Source organism: Bolinopsis microptera, chromosome 13 (genome assembly GCF_026151205.1).
Source record: "Bolinopsis microptera isolate Bmic1 chromosome 13, MBARI_Bmic_1.0, whole genome shotgun sequence".
Taxonomy (NCBI): domain Eukaryota; kingdom Metazoa; phylum Ctenophora; class Tentaculata; order Lobata; family Bolinopsidae; genus Bolinopsis; species Bolinopsis microptera.
The window spans coordinates 3,045,353-3,064,640 of record NC_087084.1 but is presented as its reverse complement, the minus strand read 5'-3'; the positions used below and the strand labels follow the sequence as shown (position 1 = coordinate 3,064,640).

The following is a 19,288-nucleotide window of genomic DNA, read 5'->3' as shown; positions in this document are numbered from 1 at the left end:
TGAGCGCTGCCTTGTAGCGCGATGCGTTACTGTGCCGCGCCGCGCACTCAATGAGGCTTCTCACAGCGACAGATCGGCGGGATGCGCTACTGTGCCGCGCCGAGCTGCCATGAATTGACATCGTCAATTAAAGCGCTGCCCAGTAAAGTAAAACTAAAGCCTGATCACGCGCACTCAAAAATTTAATAACAAATAACATATCATATAACTTGTACTTACAGACGATCGACCCGTTAGATTTATTGATGCCTCATGTTAATGGACTGCAAACCGGCGCGCGCTTTATTTAATATTGATTATTGTATATACTTCGCCTTGCTACACGTTGTAGCAATTAATCATCATCCGTTCTTTGTTCTTGCACATTCTCTCCGTGAGAGGATCGAGCAATAGGCTCTGACTAGCAAGCTCGGTAAGGAGGAATAGAAGTAACGACAAAATGTAGGTTTTTGAAACTTCAACAACGAATATTTTTACAAATCATCAGTTTATTTACCGGATTATATTATCAGTACAAAATGGCTGGTGGAAGACATTTCAAATAATGTTGCCCACAAAACTGAGTAGTACCTGTTCTGACTTAACTGCGGATGTAGTTAAGACGGAACAATATCATAAAACACAGAACAGCCTACTACAACAACTATATACAGTAAAACCCCGATTTATTGTACAGTTTGGGGAAAGGAAATAGAATTATTTTTGAATCCCAGTCGTATCGTATGGTTTTCACCGCACAATACTGGTTTCCAATCAAGTGTAAGGGTTGGCAAGCACCGAAGGGGTAGTTACAAGATTGGGATGCTCGACTCATGGTCTCATTTATAAGCCGTATTTATAAAAGATCATGTGATATCGACTAAAATTTAGTCATCTTTAAAACATTTTAAAAAGGGGAGAGGTACTGTAAATTGGGATCACGGTTAGTCGGGGTCTAGCTACGCTATTAATCGGGGCCGGGTACGTTAAATAGGGGTTTTACTGTACAACTAATGTTTCTGCTTTAACCGGTATAGTTATTATATTATATAGTTATTATATTATATAGTAGTTATATTAAGATGAATGAACTGGGTTGATCACCTCATCCTAACTCCCACGTCCAAGCAGTGGTTCATTAAAATCATGAAAGAGTCCACTATTTTCCGCCAGTCATTTTGTACTGGTTTTATAACCACAACGAAACTATTATAGTGTATATCTCAGATATAATAAATGGTCTAACCACTATTTATCTAATCACTTTTTGTTCATATCTATCATATTTCATATTTATTTAGGATAATTGCAAAAATCGCAAATTAAATATTTTCTAAATAATCTTTTTGCCAGACAAGATAAGTTTTTTACGCAGTCTCAGATTGATGATCGTATCTCAAATATTCCGCTTCTCATTACGAAACAATTTATCACTAAGGCTACAGTTTTACTCACTTAACAAGTCGATAAAAAAGTTTTCTATCCCAAAATCAGATTTCATATCGTCGGAAGCACTGCGTTGCTTCGAGTAGAATTTATTATTGACAAGATTTATGCAAAAATTAGGCCATGAACCAGATTTTCATCTCACATAATTTGTTAACTGGTACAAACTTGCAGCCATGATCGGACCAATGGTAGTATAAAGTTGGTTTACATTTTTGCAATTTTATGTACTCTCCGGCCTCCCTTCGTAAATGTGGGTCACCGAGATTGGAACAGTTTTACACTGGTCAATGTTGGTGACAATCAATTTTCTGTTAACAGAATAATTTTACGAGCGTAGATCGAACTTATGCGAATATCAATCCTGGCCCCGTTGAACGAAGTGCCCCGTAGATATCTAAACTGTTCATATCGAGCAACTACAATCGCAGAATTCTATAGAAAAAGTTGTATCACTAATCAAAAGAATATATAATCAATCCTAATCTTGCCCTTAACAACCACAATCTGGGTTCAAACTTGGGTCCTTCACATATCACGTGATACTTTTGCATACTTTTCATTCCTGTCAATCAATCACACGATATTGATCAGCTTTTAAATATTTCGGTGATTTTCTCCAACCATTTGCATTTGAGTAACATGTAAACGACCCCATAACAATGACAAAACTGGGTTACCAAGGTAACAAAAGATAAGCCACATTATTTCCTAACATGACATCATGTCTAAAATCTTCATCCGTGGGTCCTGTATGTACATCGAAATTAGCGCGGCTCTTTATTAACACGGCTCTGAACGACATTGGTGTTAATTCAGGGCCGCGCTAATTTTTATGTGAATTACCCACGGCAACTCTGTTAGCATATTAGGCTACTATAGTAGCCACCCTTCTTTAAGCAAATGCAGATATCATATCTCATATTTAGTCATGGCTAGCCTACCACAACCATCATATCCAGTTAACATCAATCCTAAATCGTGAAATCTGATTCAATCCACACTATTAACTATGTGACATGCTCGACTACAAAGAAAATATTTCCGAACTGTTAAAATCAAGAGATCATTGCAATAAATCTTCCTACTAATAGACCAAAGTGCGACATCCTGATCATACGTAATAAGAATGATAGACGATCAAACAAATTATTTTCGTTTTAAGAAGCATTATGGACGTCCCAAAGCTTTCGGAGAGACTGTATTAAAAATACATTATTCAGCAGCGTGACCCTGACAATTTATCTAAAGTTGGACTGGTGGGACCAGTGAAACATGTTTAATCTCGACATCGAGTGGCACCAAGCTTAACCGGAATATATTTATAAAAAAAGCTTCACAGACAATAAAAACTAGATTACATATGGAAAATACGCAGTATAAGAAAGCATTCCAAACGAGGAAGCGTTATACAATAGGTAGTATTACCGCAATTATAAACTACCCCTGTGGTACACTGCCAACTTGATTCTCCCTTACATTTTGTCAATAACACAACCCCATTTTTCTCTAATTGACCACTAAGTTACAAGTAAATTTGAAAAAGGAGAGCAGGTTGACATTGTATCCACAAATCCGAATATCTTTAGAAACAAATTTCTTTGGAAAAAACCACAAGAATAAGCAGTAGCTAGACAGAGCAACACTCTTCTAACTTAACAGACACATTAAACGAGGTATAAAAATAGAAAACTACGACACAATCAACGAGAACTTCTTGAAAAATTTTGAGATATTTTGTACACATTAAATGTAGCATAATATTTGAAGCTATCAGTCTAAAATTTGGTATGTTTTTGAGTTGAATACAGAATATATCAGAAATCAAGAGGTTTTCGTTAATGCCTACGACGAACAATGGCTCCTATAGGATTGAGATTCATCAGAACCGTATTATAAAGTAAAAACACGATCTAATACAAAATTTGTGCATCATTTCATCTCGTTTTCAACCGTCTTATTTCTTCTTTTAAACTAGTGTTCTCGTCACGAAATTTGTCACGTTCCAGTTTCAGCTTCTCGTATTTCTGATACAATGTGGTCGTCACGGCGTGTAATGCTTCGTATTTCTCCTTAGATTGCCTCAGACAGCTAGTTATTTTTAATTCCTGAGGATACGGACATCGATCAGATCAGATAGGACATAGGTCAGCATATTATTGGGTATTCTAAGAGAACCGAATTGTGTTATGTAGAATTTCAGTAATTAATTATACAACTGCAGTTGTGTTAGTGGAAAGTCGTGAGCCCATCTTATTAAATCATGGACATAAGAATATATCTTAGTTGAATGTTTGCAAGGGCCTACCACACCTCCTCATTCTTTGCTCACTGAACTACCATTTCCGGGCTTAATTCAAATTGTATAGCCACAAAGCGAAGTAATAAATTTGAAATAAATGAATTTGATTGATCGTTTTAACACTTGATAAGTAATCATGGCACATTGAATCAACTCCATTGCCAAAGCGAAAACCTTCTCATGACGATGCAATTTGTATATTTGTATGAAAAGGTACGGGAGTAAATTATAAAGAATTCCTCTTTTTTTATTGAAAATCTTTTCAAAATAGTACATACATCAATGTAATTGCATGAAAATAACACGGTAAAAAAGTGATTTCTATGTACTATAATGACGGGAAACCAGAACGTAGTTCGTGCAAAAATTACACCTACAAAATATGGTCCCTGACAAAACATTTCATACAATCAACACATATAAATGTAAGATATATAGTAATAGAGATGATTGTGCAATAATAAAATACAGCGTGCATAAAATATCATAATGTTAATAATTTGTTAACTTTTTAATGAAATAGATTATATCATACAATACTTTTAAAAACCCAACCCACAACCCAACCCACCCCTAACCCCTTAAATAGTTTGGATCGGTTATTTTAGATTAGAGAATTGGCATTGGGAGAAATGAGATGCATCTAATCATTATCAGACAGGTAGAATTCAGCGTGACTATCGTTTGGATCTGTGGGTAGCATTTCCGACCATAGGTGATCCTTAAGTTTGGCCTTGAAGATATCAGGACAGCTATGGTCTCTTATTTCGAGAGGAAGTTTATTCCAGAGCAGATGTGTCCGATAAAAGAATGATTTCTTAAGGAGACTGCTATTACACTGTGTTTGAACAAGAGTCGTTACATAACTTAGGCTGTCATGGTGACATGATCTTAAGCGTGTGCTTCCTTTGTATAGTTGTAAGTAATTAGGAAGCTCTTGTGTGCATACACCATTGACTATTTTGTGAAACAAGGTCAGGTCATTCAATTCAAACCTCTTGCTGAGAGGAAGGATTTTCAATTGATGACATTTGTAAGTATAGTTTTCAAAGGACTGATAGCTTGTGAATTCCTCATCAAAAATCCACTTAATACACCTTTTTTGAAAAGCATCCATCTTATCTAGTTGTGTTTTATTAAATGGACGCCAGATTTGGGAACAGTGTTCAAATTGACTTCTAACAAGTGCAAGGTATAAATTTCTTCTTCGTCTCTCATCTTGGACAAATGAGCAAGTGCGTTTCAGCAGTCCAAATTTTTGGTTAGCTTTGGACAATATTTTAGTTATGTGTTCTTCAAAACGAAAGCCCTGATTTATAACGACTCCAAGATCTGTTTCCGTACTGGTGTAATCTAAGGGAGTATTACCGAGCAAATATTGAAATCTGATAAATGGAATAGGTAATATCCTACTGCTGAATTTCTTTCCAGGAATAGAGAGGACTTTACACTTTGATGGATGGAATCGCATCTTATTTTCTATGCTCCAAGAATTAAGTTCATTTATGTTATTCTGAAGTGTGCAATAATCGTTGTATGATTTAATAGGACTCCATATTTTCGTGTCATCAGCATAAAGTACCAAATTTGTGCCTGAACTTAATCTCATGGGAAGATCGTTTATGAATAAGACAAATAGAATGGGACCTAGGACGGAGCCTTGAGGAACTCCAGACAAAACAGGTTTGATCTCTGAATGTCTACCATCAACTAACACACATTGTTCCCGTTCACTAAGATAGTTGGTTAGGAATTTGAGTAGCCTTCCTTCAATATTAAAGACGAGTTTAAGTTTCTTAAGAATAAGATCATGATTTACAGAATCAAAGGCTTTAGCAAAATCAAAGTAAATGATGTCTACACTTATAGTCGAACAGTCATTGAGGGATAGCGTGACACTGTCAATAAAGTTAATCATATTTGTGGTACAAGATCTGTCTCCAAGAAATCCATGCTGTCTATCATCAAGAAGATGCATTGTTTTATTCAAGAGTTCCTGTTTAATAAGGCGTTCAAATGTTTTCATTATAAGACTAGTTAGGGAAATCGGCCGATAATTCTCAATGTCCTCCTTACTACCCTTCTTGTGAACCGGAACTACGTGAGCCAGCTTCCATTCAGTTGGAATAATACCGGAGTTATATGATATCTCAAATAAAATTGAAAGTGGGCAAGCGAGACTACCAGCACAGTTCTTCAGTATCTTACCATGGATACCGTCAGGGCCGCAAGCTTTGTTAGAATTAATGTTCCTTAAGAGATGTTTTATATTCTCTGCACAGAAAGTTAAGTCGAATTCAGTATCACTTCTCCAATCAATATCAATATCATACTTAGATTCGTCAGAAAATTGTTCTGAGAAATACTGATTGAACATATTTGCTTTGTCTAATGGAGATTCTCTGTATGTTTCTCTAAGGTACATCCTATCCGGTATTCTTGAATTCTTTGAAGAGGATTTTACATGCGACCAGAATTTCTTTGAGATCAATGCAGGGTCATCATCGTTATATAGATTATCGTTCATCTTCTGATCAGATAGATTTTTGAACTGTGTTCTTAGTGAGCAAAACTTAAAATAATCCTTTTGTTGGCCGGTTAGTTTCCACTTTTCATGAGCTCTTTTTTTCTTCAAGTATGCCTCATGGGCCTCTGAGTCAAACCAGGGATTTCTATATGCTAACTTTAAAGTAATAGTTAAAATAAGAAGTTACTCTTCTTGTGTGTTGTTCTCCAAAGACTGCATCTCGTGTCGCGGTCTAGGGTGCTGGCTAGACGACATCTCGTTAAATCGATTACGTGCCGTCTAGGTCACTCTAGCTAGTAGTTTAGGGTCTTAGAGACAAAATAATCCAGTAGTCGTGTAGTGCGCGGCACGATATGCGCGCTCTATAATTGATGACACGAAAATCCTGTGACGCATCAAAGTTTCAGCGCCGCGTGTTTTAAAGGACGCAGGAGCGTGCATTGGAACAGAGAGTACCGTTTAAATTCATCTAATGTAAGTACTAAGTAGAACAATCGACAAGCCCTATAACATACCAGCTTTACCCGACCATGGAGTAACAGTTATAACCGCAACCTCAATATATCAGAAAATTAATCGGCCATGAAGGAAGTTAAAAAGTAGTAGGCACAACCGCAACATTTTATTTTTTCCATGATTTTCTAGAAAGATCCTTGAACACGGTGTAATTTGATAAGGTGGTACATAAATATTTCGTCATCAGGTCTTTTGAAGTAATACGACACCTAAGACAGATTATATAATACAGACAGGGGCATAGATTTCATTACTAGTCGAAGTTGTCGCAGCATTAACCGACAAGGGTATACAATGGAGTCATTGCTATTTATCATCAAATGAAACATAACAGAAGCTTTAGTCTTGAAGTTCAATTGAAGATGATATCCAGGGCTGGATCAACTACCCGGACACGACCAATAGAGAAACAATACGTCCTGGTGGGATTATGTCCTGGTGGGATTATGTCCTGGTGGGATTATGTCCTGGTGGGATTATGTACTTGTGGGATTATATCCTGGTGGAATTATGTCCTGGTGGGATTATGTCATGGTGGAATTATGTCCTGGTGGAATTATGTCCTGGTGGGATTATGTCCTGGTGGGATTATGTCCTGGTGGGATTATGTCCTGGTGGGATTATGATCTGGTGGGATTATGTCCTGGTGGGATTATGTCCTGGTGGGATTATGTCCTGGTGGGATTATGACCTAGACCTGGTGGGATTATGTCCTGGTGGGATTATGTCCTGGTGGGATTATGTCCTGGTGGGATTATGTCCTGGTGGGATTCGATTATGTCCTGGTGGGATTATGTCCTGGTGAAATTATGTCATGGTGGGATTATGTCCTGGTGGGATTATGTCATGGTGGGATTATTCCCTGGTGGAATTATGTCATGGTGGGATTATGTCCTGGTGGGATTATGTCCTGGTGGAATTATGTCCTGGTGGAATTATGTCCTGGTGGAATTATGTCCTGGTGGGATTATGTCCTGGTGGGATTATGTCCTGGTGGGATTATGTCCTGGTGAGATTATGTCCTGGTGGGATTATGTCCTGGTGGGATTATGTCCTGGTGGGATTATGTCCTGGTGGGATTATGTCCTGGTGGGATTATGTCCTGGTGGGAATATGTCCTGGTGGGATTATGTCCTGGTGGGATTATGTCCTGGTGGGATTATATCCTGGTGGGATTATGTCCTGGTTGGATTATATCCTGGTTGGATTATCTCCTGGTGGGATTATGTCCTGGTGGGATTATGCCCTGGTGGGATTATGTCCTGGTGGGATTATGTCCTGGTGGGATTATGTCCTGGTGGGATTATGTCCTGGTGGGATTATGTCCTGGTGGGATTATGTCCTGGTGGAATTATGTCCTGGTGGAATTATGTCCTGGTGGGATTATGTCCTGGTGGGATTATGTCCTGGTGGGATTATGTCCTGGTAAAATTATGTCCTGGTGGAATTATGTCCTGGTGGAATTATGTCCTGGTGGAATTATGTCCTGGTGGAATTATGTCCTGGTGGGATTATGTCCTGGTGGAAATGTGTCCTGGTGGGATTATGTCCTGGTGGGATTATGTCCTGGTGGGATTGTGTCCTGGTTGGATTATATCCTGGTTGGATTATGTCCTGGTGGGATTGTGTCATGGTGGGATTATGTCCTGGTGGAATTATGTCCTGGTGGAATTATGTCCTGGTGGGATTATGTCTTGGTGGGATTATGTCCTGGTGGAATTATGTCCTGGTGGGATTATGTCCTTGTGGGATTATGTCCTGGTGGGATTATGTCCTGGTGGGATAATCCATTGCTAGGTATTATACCATACTAGAAAGCCCGTGGTAACAGGGACGAAGCTAGTAGTATTCTTCGAAAGAAAGTTTTAATCGCATCAAAAAATATCCATCCCAACCGAAGATACAGCCGATTTAAATTTAAAACACTTTAAACACAACGTAATTACCACAAAACCGATCAAAATGACGTTAAAACAATCTTTGCAGTTTGCACGTGCATGTGTGCATTAAAACACCGTTGCTATGGAACCTTTTGGTTGTTACCTAAATTCCTGTTTTTCATCTAATTTGCACGTGGGCGGTCGTACAGACAGCAGAAATAATTCTCTGAATTATAGTAGAGATACTGGACCGGTGAAGGCGAAGAAAAATGTTAACGTAGAATTAAAGTTAATTCGGGTGTTGACCGTTTACGGAGGAATATACCTACGTCCTACCTGTGTGACCTATGTTTAACAGTTGTAAAATCTATGAACCGTTAGACATAGTACTAAGTAAAGAATATTTCACATTCCCTGAGTTCCCTCGCCCTATAGGTAGAAATCTGCCGTTTTATGACAAAATTGCTTAACTTTTGAGTTTTGACACATTTATGACAAATTGTGGCACTTTAAGAGGTTTCAAAAGGTGGTTTCTGATGGTATTCAGAGATACTTCTTGGCCCAAAAATGAAACTTAAGTTAAATAATTCAGAATTTCAAAAATGGTCTTACTAAGCACATTTGTCAGAAAATAGCAGAAATGTAGCTCCTCTTATCAGATAAACAATATACTCACGATTACTTGGTGTTCCGTTGCGTACGCGTCTAACCTGAAAAATAAGGTGACATTAGAAACCTCCTTATGTGTCGTCAGAATTCAACGATAACAGTGAAATCTGATCCTCTTTATTACTCGGAACTGAGAATTTTACACTTAATGATTTCAGCACTCAATTGCTAATTTTTGCCAAATTGCAGTCAGATTGAATTCGGATTTGCCACATATAAGTCAGATATCGGATCGTTGTAATTGAATATAGAAGGAATTGCTAATGTGATCACGAATTAATTCGAGCGGATTAACGAATTCTGTTAAAAATACGATACAGCTGATAATGTATTTTGGGTTATTACATTTTCTAATTATATACTGTATATTATATCAGATAATTATACCACATAATAATTGAAAATATTGAAAAAGTTGTCGCAATTAACATCCAGTGCAAATGAATGTTAAGTGTACATTGCACTGAGCAGTGTATATTGTATAGTGTATACTGTATATCATAACCATGTCCATTAGTTACCATGGATTTATATTTTATAATTTATACGGATGTGTGACAAATATAAACCACTAATTCCATTGATCGTTATCAACTAATATATCATAAAATGTATGTTTGTATATTGGAGACAGTTAATGGTGTAGACTGTAGAGTGACGGCTGCCTCACTGAAAACAGGCAGATCGCCACTATAACTCAATAAAAGTAATTGTCTAAAGTTTTGATTTGATAGGTTATTTGAGAGGCTACAAATGCTGGGGATTGGGATCATGTGAACTTCTCCATATGTTTTTATACCGTTTCCCTCGAGAAGCCCGGTATAATAGAGGTTGTTTCACTGTACTTTGTGTAACAATTTGAAAGTTTTAAATTGATTACAAAACTATCAGTTTCACGACTATTGTTTGACATTTTCAGGGGAATAAGTTTAGCTACAAATTCAGGAGTGGATCTTTCTGAAATATGGAAGTCTTTTCTCGACCATGAGGCAAGAAAGATCCAACAAAGGGCAAAAAATAAATGACTTGGAAGTTATTATCATCATGTGAAGGAGGGTAACATTGCTCAATACAGGAACAGTAATATTATGTGGTATGAAGATCTTAATTGTACATGTTGCAGTTAGCACTATAATACCTAACATAAACACATACATATACAGGTATTGTGCATAATGCATACTGTATAGTATTATATACCACAATAACACAGGTGTACTGTGTACTGGTATTGGTATATATACTACATATTAAACATTATGTGGTATAGTAGTATATACTACTATACCACTATACAACCACTATACCACTTATACCACTATACAACCACTATACTACTATACCACTATACTACTATACCACTATTTATTATACCTACATGTATTGTATGGTCTCTGCTTCTTTTTAGTTTAGTGTGGTTTAAAATAAAAGATATTTTAATTTTGTCTTAGCCTTATATTGAGTTATACTCTTGTTCATTTTTACACATTTGCTCACATCACTCACAGTCAGCCGCTCTGACATGGTTAACCACCTTCCTTGTGTTGTTGGTTAATCATATGAGCGGGATATAAATACCTCATTTCATTTCATTTCATTTTCACTATACACTGTACCACTATACTACTATACCACTATACACTATACCACTATACACTATACACTATACACTATAATACACTGTACCACTATACACTGTACCACTATACACTGTACCACTATACACTATAATACACTGTACTACTATACACTGTACTACTATACACTGTACTACTATACCACTATACCACTATACCACTATACCACTATACCATGTTGTTCTCCGTACTAAGCTCAGTATAACCTCGCAATACACTACAGCATTACACACTTCACGTCATACTACACTAAAGTTAGCACATAGCGCGGTGGTAAGTGTGTATAATATATATACTCACGCTTTACTTTATATTGTATGAGATTGTACAGTACAATTTGTACTGGCTTTCATGTCGGGGATTCCATGAGATTTCTCCTCGTGTCATTCAGTCTGTTACAGGTGAGTGTTTTTAAAGTGCTGTAATGAGTTAGAGAGTGCGGAGTTACTTGAGGGCGAGTAACGTTTTAGTTGAATTTGTTAGTTAAGTTGTACCAATTGCGACCTATCAACTAATTGGTTAGTCAGTGACTAACCAATTACCATTGAAGTAACATACCAAATCCTTGGTAATTCAGTGACATACAATTGCAGTAACATACCAAATCTTTGGTAATTCAGTGACATACCATTGCAGTAACATACCAAATCCTTGGTAATTCAGTGACATACCATTGCAGTAACATACCAAATCCTTGGTAATTCAGTGACATACCGTTGCAGTAACATGCAAAATCCTTGGTAATTCAGTGACATACCGTTGCAGTAACATACCAAATCCTTGGTAATTCAGTGACATACCATTGCAGAACATACCAAATCCTTGGTAATTCAGTGACATACCATTGCAGTAACATACCAAATCCTTGGTAATTCAGTGACATACCGTTGCAGTAACATGCAAAATCCTTGGTAATTCAGTGACATACCATTGCAGAACATACCAAATCCTTGGTAATTCAGTGACATACCATTGCAGTAACATACCAAATCTTTGGTAATTCAGTGACATACCATTGCAGTAACATACCAAATCCTTGGTAATTTAGTGACATACCATTGCAGTAACATACCAAATCCTTGGTAATTCAGTGACATACCGTTGCAGTAACATGCAAAATCCTTGGTAATTCAGTGACATACCGTTGCAGTAACATACCAAATCCTTGGTAATTCAGTGACATACCATTGCAGTAACATACCAAATCCTTGGTAATTCAGTGACATACCATTGCAGTAACATACCAAATCCTTGGTAATTCAGTGACATACCATTGCAGCAACATGCCAAATCCTTGGTAATTCAGTGACGCACCACAATAATTAAAGCTGCTTAAAATGTATGGTGGTTACTTAAAATATTGTGGTAAATTGAGTTTTAAAGTTTTAACTAAACTCGGGCCCCAGCAAGTGCTAATGATATACACCAACTCACAACGGAATTCGTTGTTACAGATGTAAGTTTAACTATAATGAAGGTTTTAAAAATCCAGGAATTGTCGAACATTTCTGCAGTACAGAAACTGTTTATGAAAGCGGGGAATGCAACGACATACCTTAAATACGGGTTAATACCGATTATATCGTCATTAATTACTCGTTCTTAGACTAACTTAGACTAAATTTTCAATTGTTGATAATATGTTATTATTGACTCTTCATCAATCCTACTACAATCCTACTACAATCCTACTTCAATCCTACCACATGGCACATACTCTCCATTTAACATGGCCTGACTACGTGAACAACTGCATTCATACAAATTGTTAATCTTGTAAATCTTGTAAATCTTGTTAATCTTGTAAATCTCGTCAAGGTTGTTAAATACGTATTAGGAGGGAATACGTATTGGAATACGAATACGTATTCCTCCTCGAAAATTGACGTATTAAGATTCAGTGACGTAGCCAGAATTTTTCTTCGATGGGGGCTGTCGGCGAGCGAAGCGAGCCGACGTGTCCAATGCAGCTGCGAAGCGAGCAAGCTGTGGCAGGGGTCTGGGGGCGCAGCCCCCAGCGGGGTCCAGGGGTGCAGCCCCCCGGAAAATTTTTGCGAAACAGGGTGTTTTAGACGACATTTGGCATTAAAGAAATTTGTAGGACCGCAATAAACTGGGATTGAAAAGAATCAAGTACTCACGTAAATTTGGTAACTTCACAAATGCAATCTGCATTCTCCAGACAGAATTTACGACTTACTCAGGCCTCATCGTCTTAAGATTTTTACATTTCCTACGGTCTAGGGGACACTATTGACTATTTATAGAAGTCTTCTAGAATCTTAGAATGTTTGCTTGGATGTTATGACAGATATTTACTAATCCACAGTTCAAATCTTTGACTGACTGCAGTCATAAACACAGCCCAGTTACCAGGCGACCATGGGGACTAGGGGGCTTATCTTTTTTCTGGGGTTCGATTTTTCCGGGGGGGCTGCCGCCCCCCTAGCCCCCCCCTGTCTACGTGCCTGTTACGATTATCCATGAAATTTGATTACAAATTTAAGTTATCATGTATAACTGCACTCCTTTAATGTATGATCAATGATTAGGGTGGCGCGCAGCTGTAATGTTTAATTTTGACAAATCAGCGTATTACGGCGTATTATGGCGTATTCGTGGACGTATTTAACAATCCATAGAAATTACCGTATTCCGGCGTATTACGACGTATTCTTTATTAGAACCGAATACGTCGTATTCTTTCACGAAAATTTGACGTATTTAACAACCTTGAATCTCGTAAATCTCGTAAACCTAGTAAATATCTTAAATCTCGTAAACCTAGTAAATATCTTAAACATTGTTAATCTAGTACAAGCCACGCACACATGCATGGTTAGTGCTTTTTAGCACAGACAATGACAGTAATTTGGTACATACAAACTTGTACTCTAGAGCATCTAGCGTAATGTATACACTATACATAATAAAATTCAAGTTATTATTCCATTGCAGGGATATGTGGATTTATACACATATATAAGTGTTATTAAATATTAATCATCATGTTCTGACGGCCTGTTAGGTTAGGTCACAGTTAGCCGTTAGCTCGTTAGGAATGTTAAGTTATTAATCACACAGATTACTTTTCAAAGAACGGAGATTATAAGAGGTAGTGTTTAAGTGTAACTTTATATGTATTAAAAATAGATAAAGGTAATAAAATAGGTATGATAAAGTACAAATACAGGTATTTCACGATGTTTTGGGATCTGTTGAGTGCAAATTTTTGGTTGAGTAAAACTATGTAAAAAATGTGTATAATTATGTAAATATGGTGTAACTGTATGTGATTATATTCATGTATTGCGATGTTAAATGAAATATTATGTCAGACTCGAAAGTCGAAACATAATATAATGTATAAGAATAAAATAAAATAATATAAATGTACACTAACTCAGGTATGCTAAAAGTATCGAAGTTTCCAGAACTTTGTGACTGTGGAGTTTGACAGCGAGTGTTCTCTCCAGACGTGCTGCAGTGATCACCACCTGAAATAATTAGATAATTAGATAATTAGATAATTATTAATTATAATAATGTAATTAAATACGTCATTTTATTGATGTGTTTTTAAGTGTAATTGGCTTTAGATGTATACACCTTTTTTATTAATTAAACCCTCGCAACTTCAGCAAATGTTCTTCACACAGAAACTTCGGTGAAGATCGGTAGTTCAGTAAATAATACACGTTGATAATACCAAGGAAGGAAGATCGTCACCAAATTCAACTTGTAGCCTAAATTGAGAAATTTCTGGAAAACTCCCTAATTTCTAAGTATTTCTCCAGGCTCCAATACGTAACATTTGCCAATACACCTCCTTATAAGGTTACTTGTCGGGCAATATTCATTACCACGTCGTGTTGCAACCACATACTCATTTAAACTTGACATTTAAAATAACGGTCGCGGTATAAGTTCCACTACACGTCTAGGCACTACACTAGGCACTACACTTGGCACTACACTTGGCACTACACTAGGCACTACACTAGGCACTACACTAGGCATTACACTAAGCACTACACTAGGCACTACACTAGGCACTACACTAGGCACTACACTTGGCACTACACTAGGCATTACACTAAGCACTACACTAGGCACTACACTAGGCATTACACTAGGCACTACACTAGGCACTACACTAGGCACTACACTAGGCACTACACTATGCACTACACTAGGCACTACACTAGGCACTACACTAGGCACTACACTAGGCACTACACTAGGCACTACACTAGGCACTACACTATGCACTACACTAGGCACTACACTAGGCACTACACTAGGCACTACACTATGCACTACACTAGGCACTACACTAGGCACTACACTAGGCACTACACTAGGCACTACACTAGGCACTACACTATGCACTACACTAGGCACTACACTAGTCACTACACTAGGCACTACACTAAGCACTACACTAGGCAATCTAACATAACACATTATTAGTTGGCTTGGAGTCGTTTCAGTTAGATATAAGTAAAATAGTGTACACTAAATGTACGCCATGTACACTAAATGTACATAAAATGCACATCATGTACACAATTTACACAAAATGTACACAAAATGTACATGGTATTATATACATTAAATGTATCATGTTACATAATGTTATAACACGTTATATTTTGTTATAACATGTTATATTTTGTTATAACATGTTATATTTTGTTAGAACATGTTATATTTTGTTATAACATGTTATATTTTGTTATAACATGTTATATTTTGTTATAACATGTTATATTTTGTTATAACATGTTATATTTTGTTATAACATGTTATATTTTGTTATAACATGTTATATTTTGTTATAACATGTTATATTTTGTTATAAAATGTTATATTTTGTTATAACATGTTATATTTTGTACCCACCTCCGCTCTCGTTGGAAGCAATGGAGTTCCCAATACCCTCCCTACTCTCCTTGTGGTTGGACAGTTCCAGTAAGTACATCTCTTTTACCTGAAAACAAATTATTATAGTAACAAATATTATTTGCAATTATCCTTGTGGTTGGACAGTTCCAGTAAGTACATCTCTTTTACCTGAAAAATAATTTTTGGTTTTTATAACAAAGTTTTAATATTTTTGGTTATAACAATGTTATATTTTTTGTTTTATAACTAAATGTTTTAATATTTTTTGTTAGAAAAAATGTTATATTTTTGGTTTTTATAACATGGTAAATATGTTGGTAACCCACCCTCCTTCCCCGTCCACCTCGTTGGAAGCAATGAAGTTCCCCCAAGACCCTCCCCCAACTCCTCCTTGTGGATTTGGGACAGTTATCCCCCAGTAAATTACAATCTTCTTTTTTAACCTGAAAACAAAATTATAATTAATTAAGTAACCAAAATCTTAAATTTGCCAATTATTCCCCTGGTGGGGTTGACAGTTATTCCATTCAAGTTACATCCCTCCCTTTTAAAATACCTGAAAAAAACTTATAACAGTACATAAAAATAAATTAATTTTTTGCAATTTATTAAGTCATTAACCCGTAATACTCCCCCCAGTAAAAAAAGTGGGATGAAAAATAATTCATATATTATTTCTAATTTAAAAAAACCCCAAATATTTTTTATTAATCCCTTATACTGACCCCAGGCAGAGACACAATTACAATAATAACAACCATTACGATTAAACCTACAGTTATAGAAGCATTACAAATTTTATCCCTGAAAATAATCTTAACAACCGTTTTGTTTTAAGCAACTCCCTATAATTGTTTTCAGCCTCCTGTTTCCTACTCACCCTTTTTATTAATGCCCAATCTAAATTGTTGAAAATTAATGCCCCATTTTTGTTGGGTCACATAACATTGTTTTCCAAAATCAAATCAAAATAATATTTAAATATTGAATATTCCTAAAGTCCGACGGGCCCTCAATTTGTTCGCCTCTGGAACGATCCCCAACACTGCCAACACTCCACCCCCCAGTTTGTGAGATAAAGTAAACCAGCCCCTTCCAAACAATTCAAAATGTTAAACACAACCGTACTTTACATTGGAAAAATGGGGTTTGTTTTTCACACATTTCCCGATAATTTTTTACGTTGTCCCGTAAACTAAAGTATTTTTTTTTCCTGCTCCTCAAAGTTTCCTTGCAATTGGGAATAGTTAAAAACCGGGCTGAAGAGTAGTGGGATTTGTTTATTCCTAGAAAGTTAATTTAAATAAAATTCCCACTTTTTCACGTGATCTTTCACTAAGGCCCCTCAAGTTTATTAAATAGAAAATAGCAACAGAAAAAGTTTTTATTAACCTATTAAGAAAAGACCCAAAGACCCCCTCTGGCCAAAGTAAACGCTAACATTATCACATTGGTTAACGGTACAACAAACAACAAATTTTAGTTGAACCAATATTTTTTTAAAACTTAGATTCCCCGCTAGGATTATAATTTTTTAATAATTAGAACATGCCAAAAATGGGAAGGCTTTTGTTTGTTGTGGACTCCTTCATGAGTGGAAATTTAAACCCAATTAAAACCTTAACCTTAAACATGGAAAATGATCGCCAAGGAAATTATGGTGGTTTTTGTTTAGTTTAACACTTAGAGTTGCCCCCCTTTTTTTCACAAACGGTTATGTCCGAATATTGGTTTTCCCAACCCCCCATTCCACTGTGTTCCATTCCCCTTGTTCCCCCATTCCCCTGGTTCCCAATGAATTCCCCCGTGGGTCAATCCCTGTCATTCCATTGGCCCCCCCAAATCCTTGTAACATTCCCCTTGTTCAATTCCTTTGTCCCCCCCCAATTCCCTTTTGGTCCATTCCTTTTGTTCCATTCCCCCTTTCCCCATTCCCTTGTCATCCCTGTCCATTTAAATATTAACCCTACGTAACATACAGTTAAAACCGTACAATACCTAGTCAGTAGTACTATAACCCTAAGTAAAACAAAAAGTAACTAAAAGGTTAAACTAAAAGTAGCCGATAGTAACAAGTTTAAAGTAGTTTGCCTATAAGTAACTAATATCTATAGTAACAATGGGTAAACATATAGTTTTTAACGAAATTTTTCCTAAGAAATGCACAAATTAGTTGAAAATTAACAGAGGGACCAAATGTATAAATAACATTTCCAGTGGGAAATTTTTCCATCAAATATAGTAAACTAAAAACTCACATAGTAACCTAACTAAACCATAGTAAACTAGTAGAGTAAAGTTTTGCAAAATAGTAACTAAAAAATTCTACTAGTTTACCATGGGTAAAACTTAATTAAAACAAAAAGTCAAAACCCGATCCCCCCCCCTAAACAAAATTATTTTCCTGAAGGATGGCACAAATTTATTATCCACAAGAGTTGGGGGAACCAATTGAAAATACCTAAACAATCCTGTGGAAAGATTTTTCTCCAAAACCTACCATTAAACAAATGTCAACTCCAGTTGTACTCGAAGTTCCCGTTTTTGATTAAATTTATAAATCAATACCTTTCTAGATTAGGGCGAGTGTAATTAGATTTTTAATTTAAAAACCAACGTAGGCCTGACAAAAAGAGCAGAGAAATTCCCCCCCCTGAGGAATACAAAGAAAGAGAGTAAAGTATAGTTTGTGGCTTTGCACGTGGACCCAGGAAATAAAACAAGCTCTGCTGATTGGTTTTTAGTTTTGGGTCCCCACGGTGAACACTGGAAATAACGCCCACTCCCGATTGGGTTATTTGGGAAAATTGTTCCCCCCCCCCCACACCGGTGAAACCCTGGAATTACAGCCCTCAGGGTTTTTGGTTTTGGTCCCTTGGTACCACACGTGAACTGGGAATTACAGCCCTCAGATTAGTTTAATTGGTTTTGAACCCAAGCATAATGAATGCAAACTTTTTTGCCTTTTTGGCATGGTCCGTATAATCAACAAAAGAAAAAAACGGTACGTAAAACTTTATCGAAAACAAACCGACAGGCCAAAAGCTTTTATTATAATATTTTCGTTCACCCCCCCATACAAATATTGAATTATAAACGTGAAAACGCCCTTTTAACGGATAGACCATTACTTTTGTTTATACAAAAAAAGGTAAAAAAAAACCACATTTTCTTTTGGTGGAGAGTCTGTTTTCAGTATTTATTTTGCCACACAGGGAAAGAAAAACAGTGAATTCAACCCCCGGCTAAATCCAAAAGAAAAAATAAACTTTGCGGGTATGTTTACCCCTAGCAAAAACTGTTTTTATAATAGACCTGCGGCAAAAACGTCCCCCCTACAGGGTACCGTTTGCGCCACTATCCTCCGAATATAACGTTGGGGTATGCCGGAGGTTGCGCCTGATATAGAAGCCGGGAATTTGCC

General features: G+C 36.7%; 1 protein-coding gene across 1 annotated transcript; it reads right to left on the bottom strand.

Annotated features, from left to right (window-relative positions):
• Nucleotides 1-2,939: 2,939 nt before the first annotated feature.
• On the bottom strand, nucleotides 2,940-15,945 carry LOC134824660 (uncharacterized). The gene is made up of 4 exons (XM_063836621.1): nucleotides 15,862-15,945; nucleotides 14,360-14,453; nucleotides 9,327-9,360; nucleotides 2,940-3,533 (listed from the first exon to the last, which is right to left on the bottom strand). The coding sequence occupies exons 1-4, from the start codon at nucleotides 15,938-15,940 to the stop codon at nucleotides 3,363-3,365; spliced, it is 378 nt and encodes a 125-aa protein (XP_063692691.1). The 5' UTR covers nucleotides 15,941-15,945; the 3' UTR covers nucleotides 2,940-3,362.
• Between the last annotated feature and the right edge of the window lie 3,343 nt (nucleotides 15,946-19,288).

Bases quoted from the DNA above. Each gene is read 5' to 3' on its own strand.
- LOC134824660 (XM_063836621.1), bottom strand. From the start codon at position 15,940: ATGTACTTACTGGAACTGTCCAACCACAAGGAGAGTAGGGAGGGTATT. The intron at 14,454-15,861 runs GTGGGTACAAAA...TAATTATTTCAG, and splicing joins TGCTTCCAACGAGAGCGGAG to GTGGTGATCACTGCAGCACG. The intron at 3,534-9,326 runs GTGAGTATATTG...CCGTATCCTCAG, and splicing joins CAACGGAACACCAAGTAATC to GAATTAAAAATAACTAGCTG.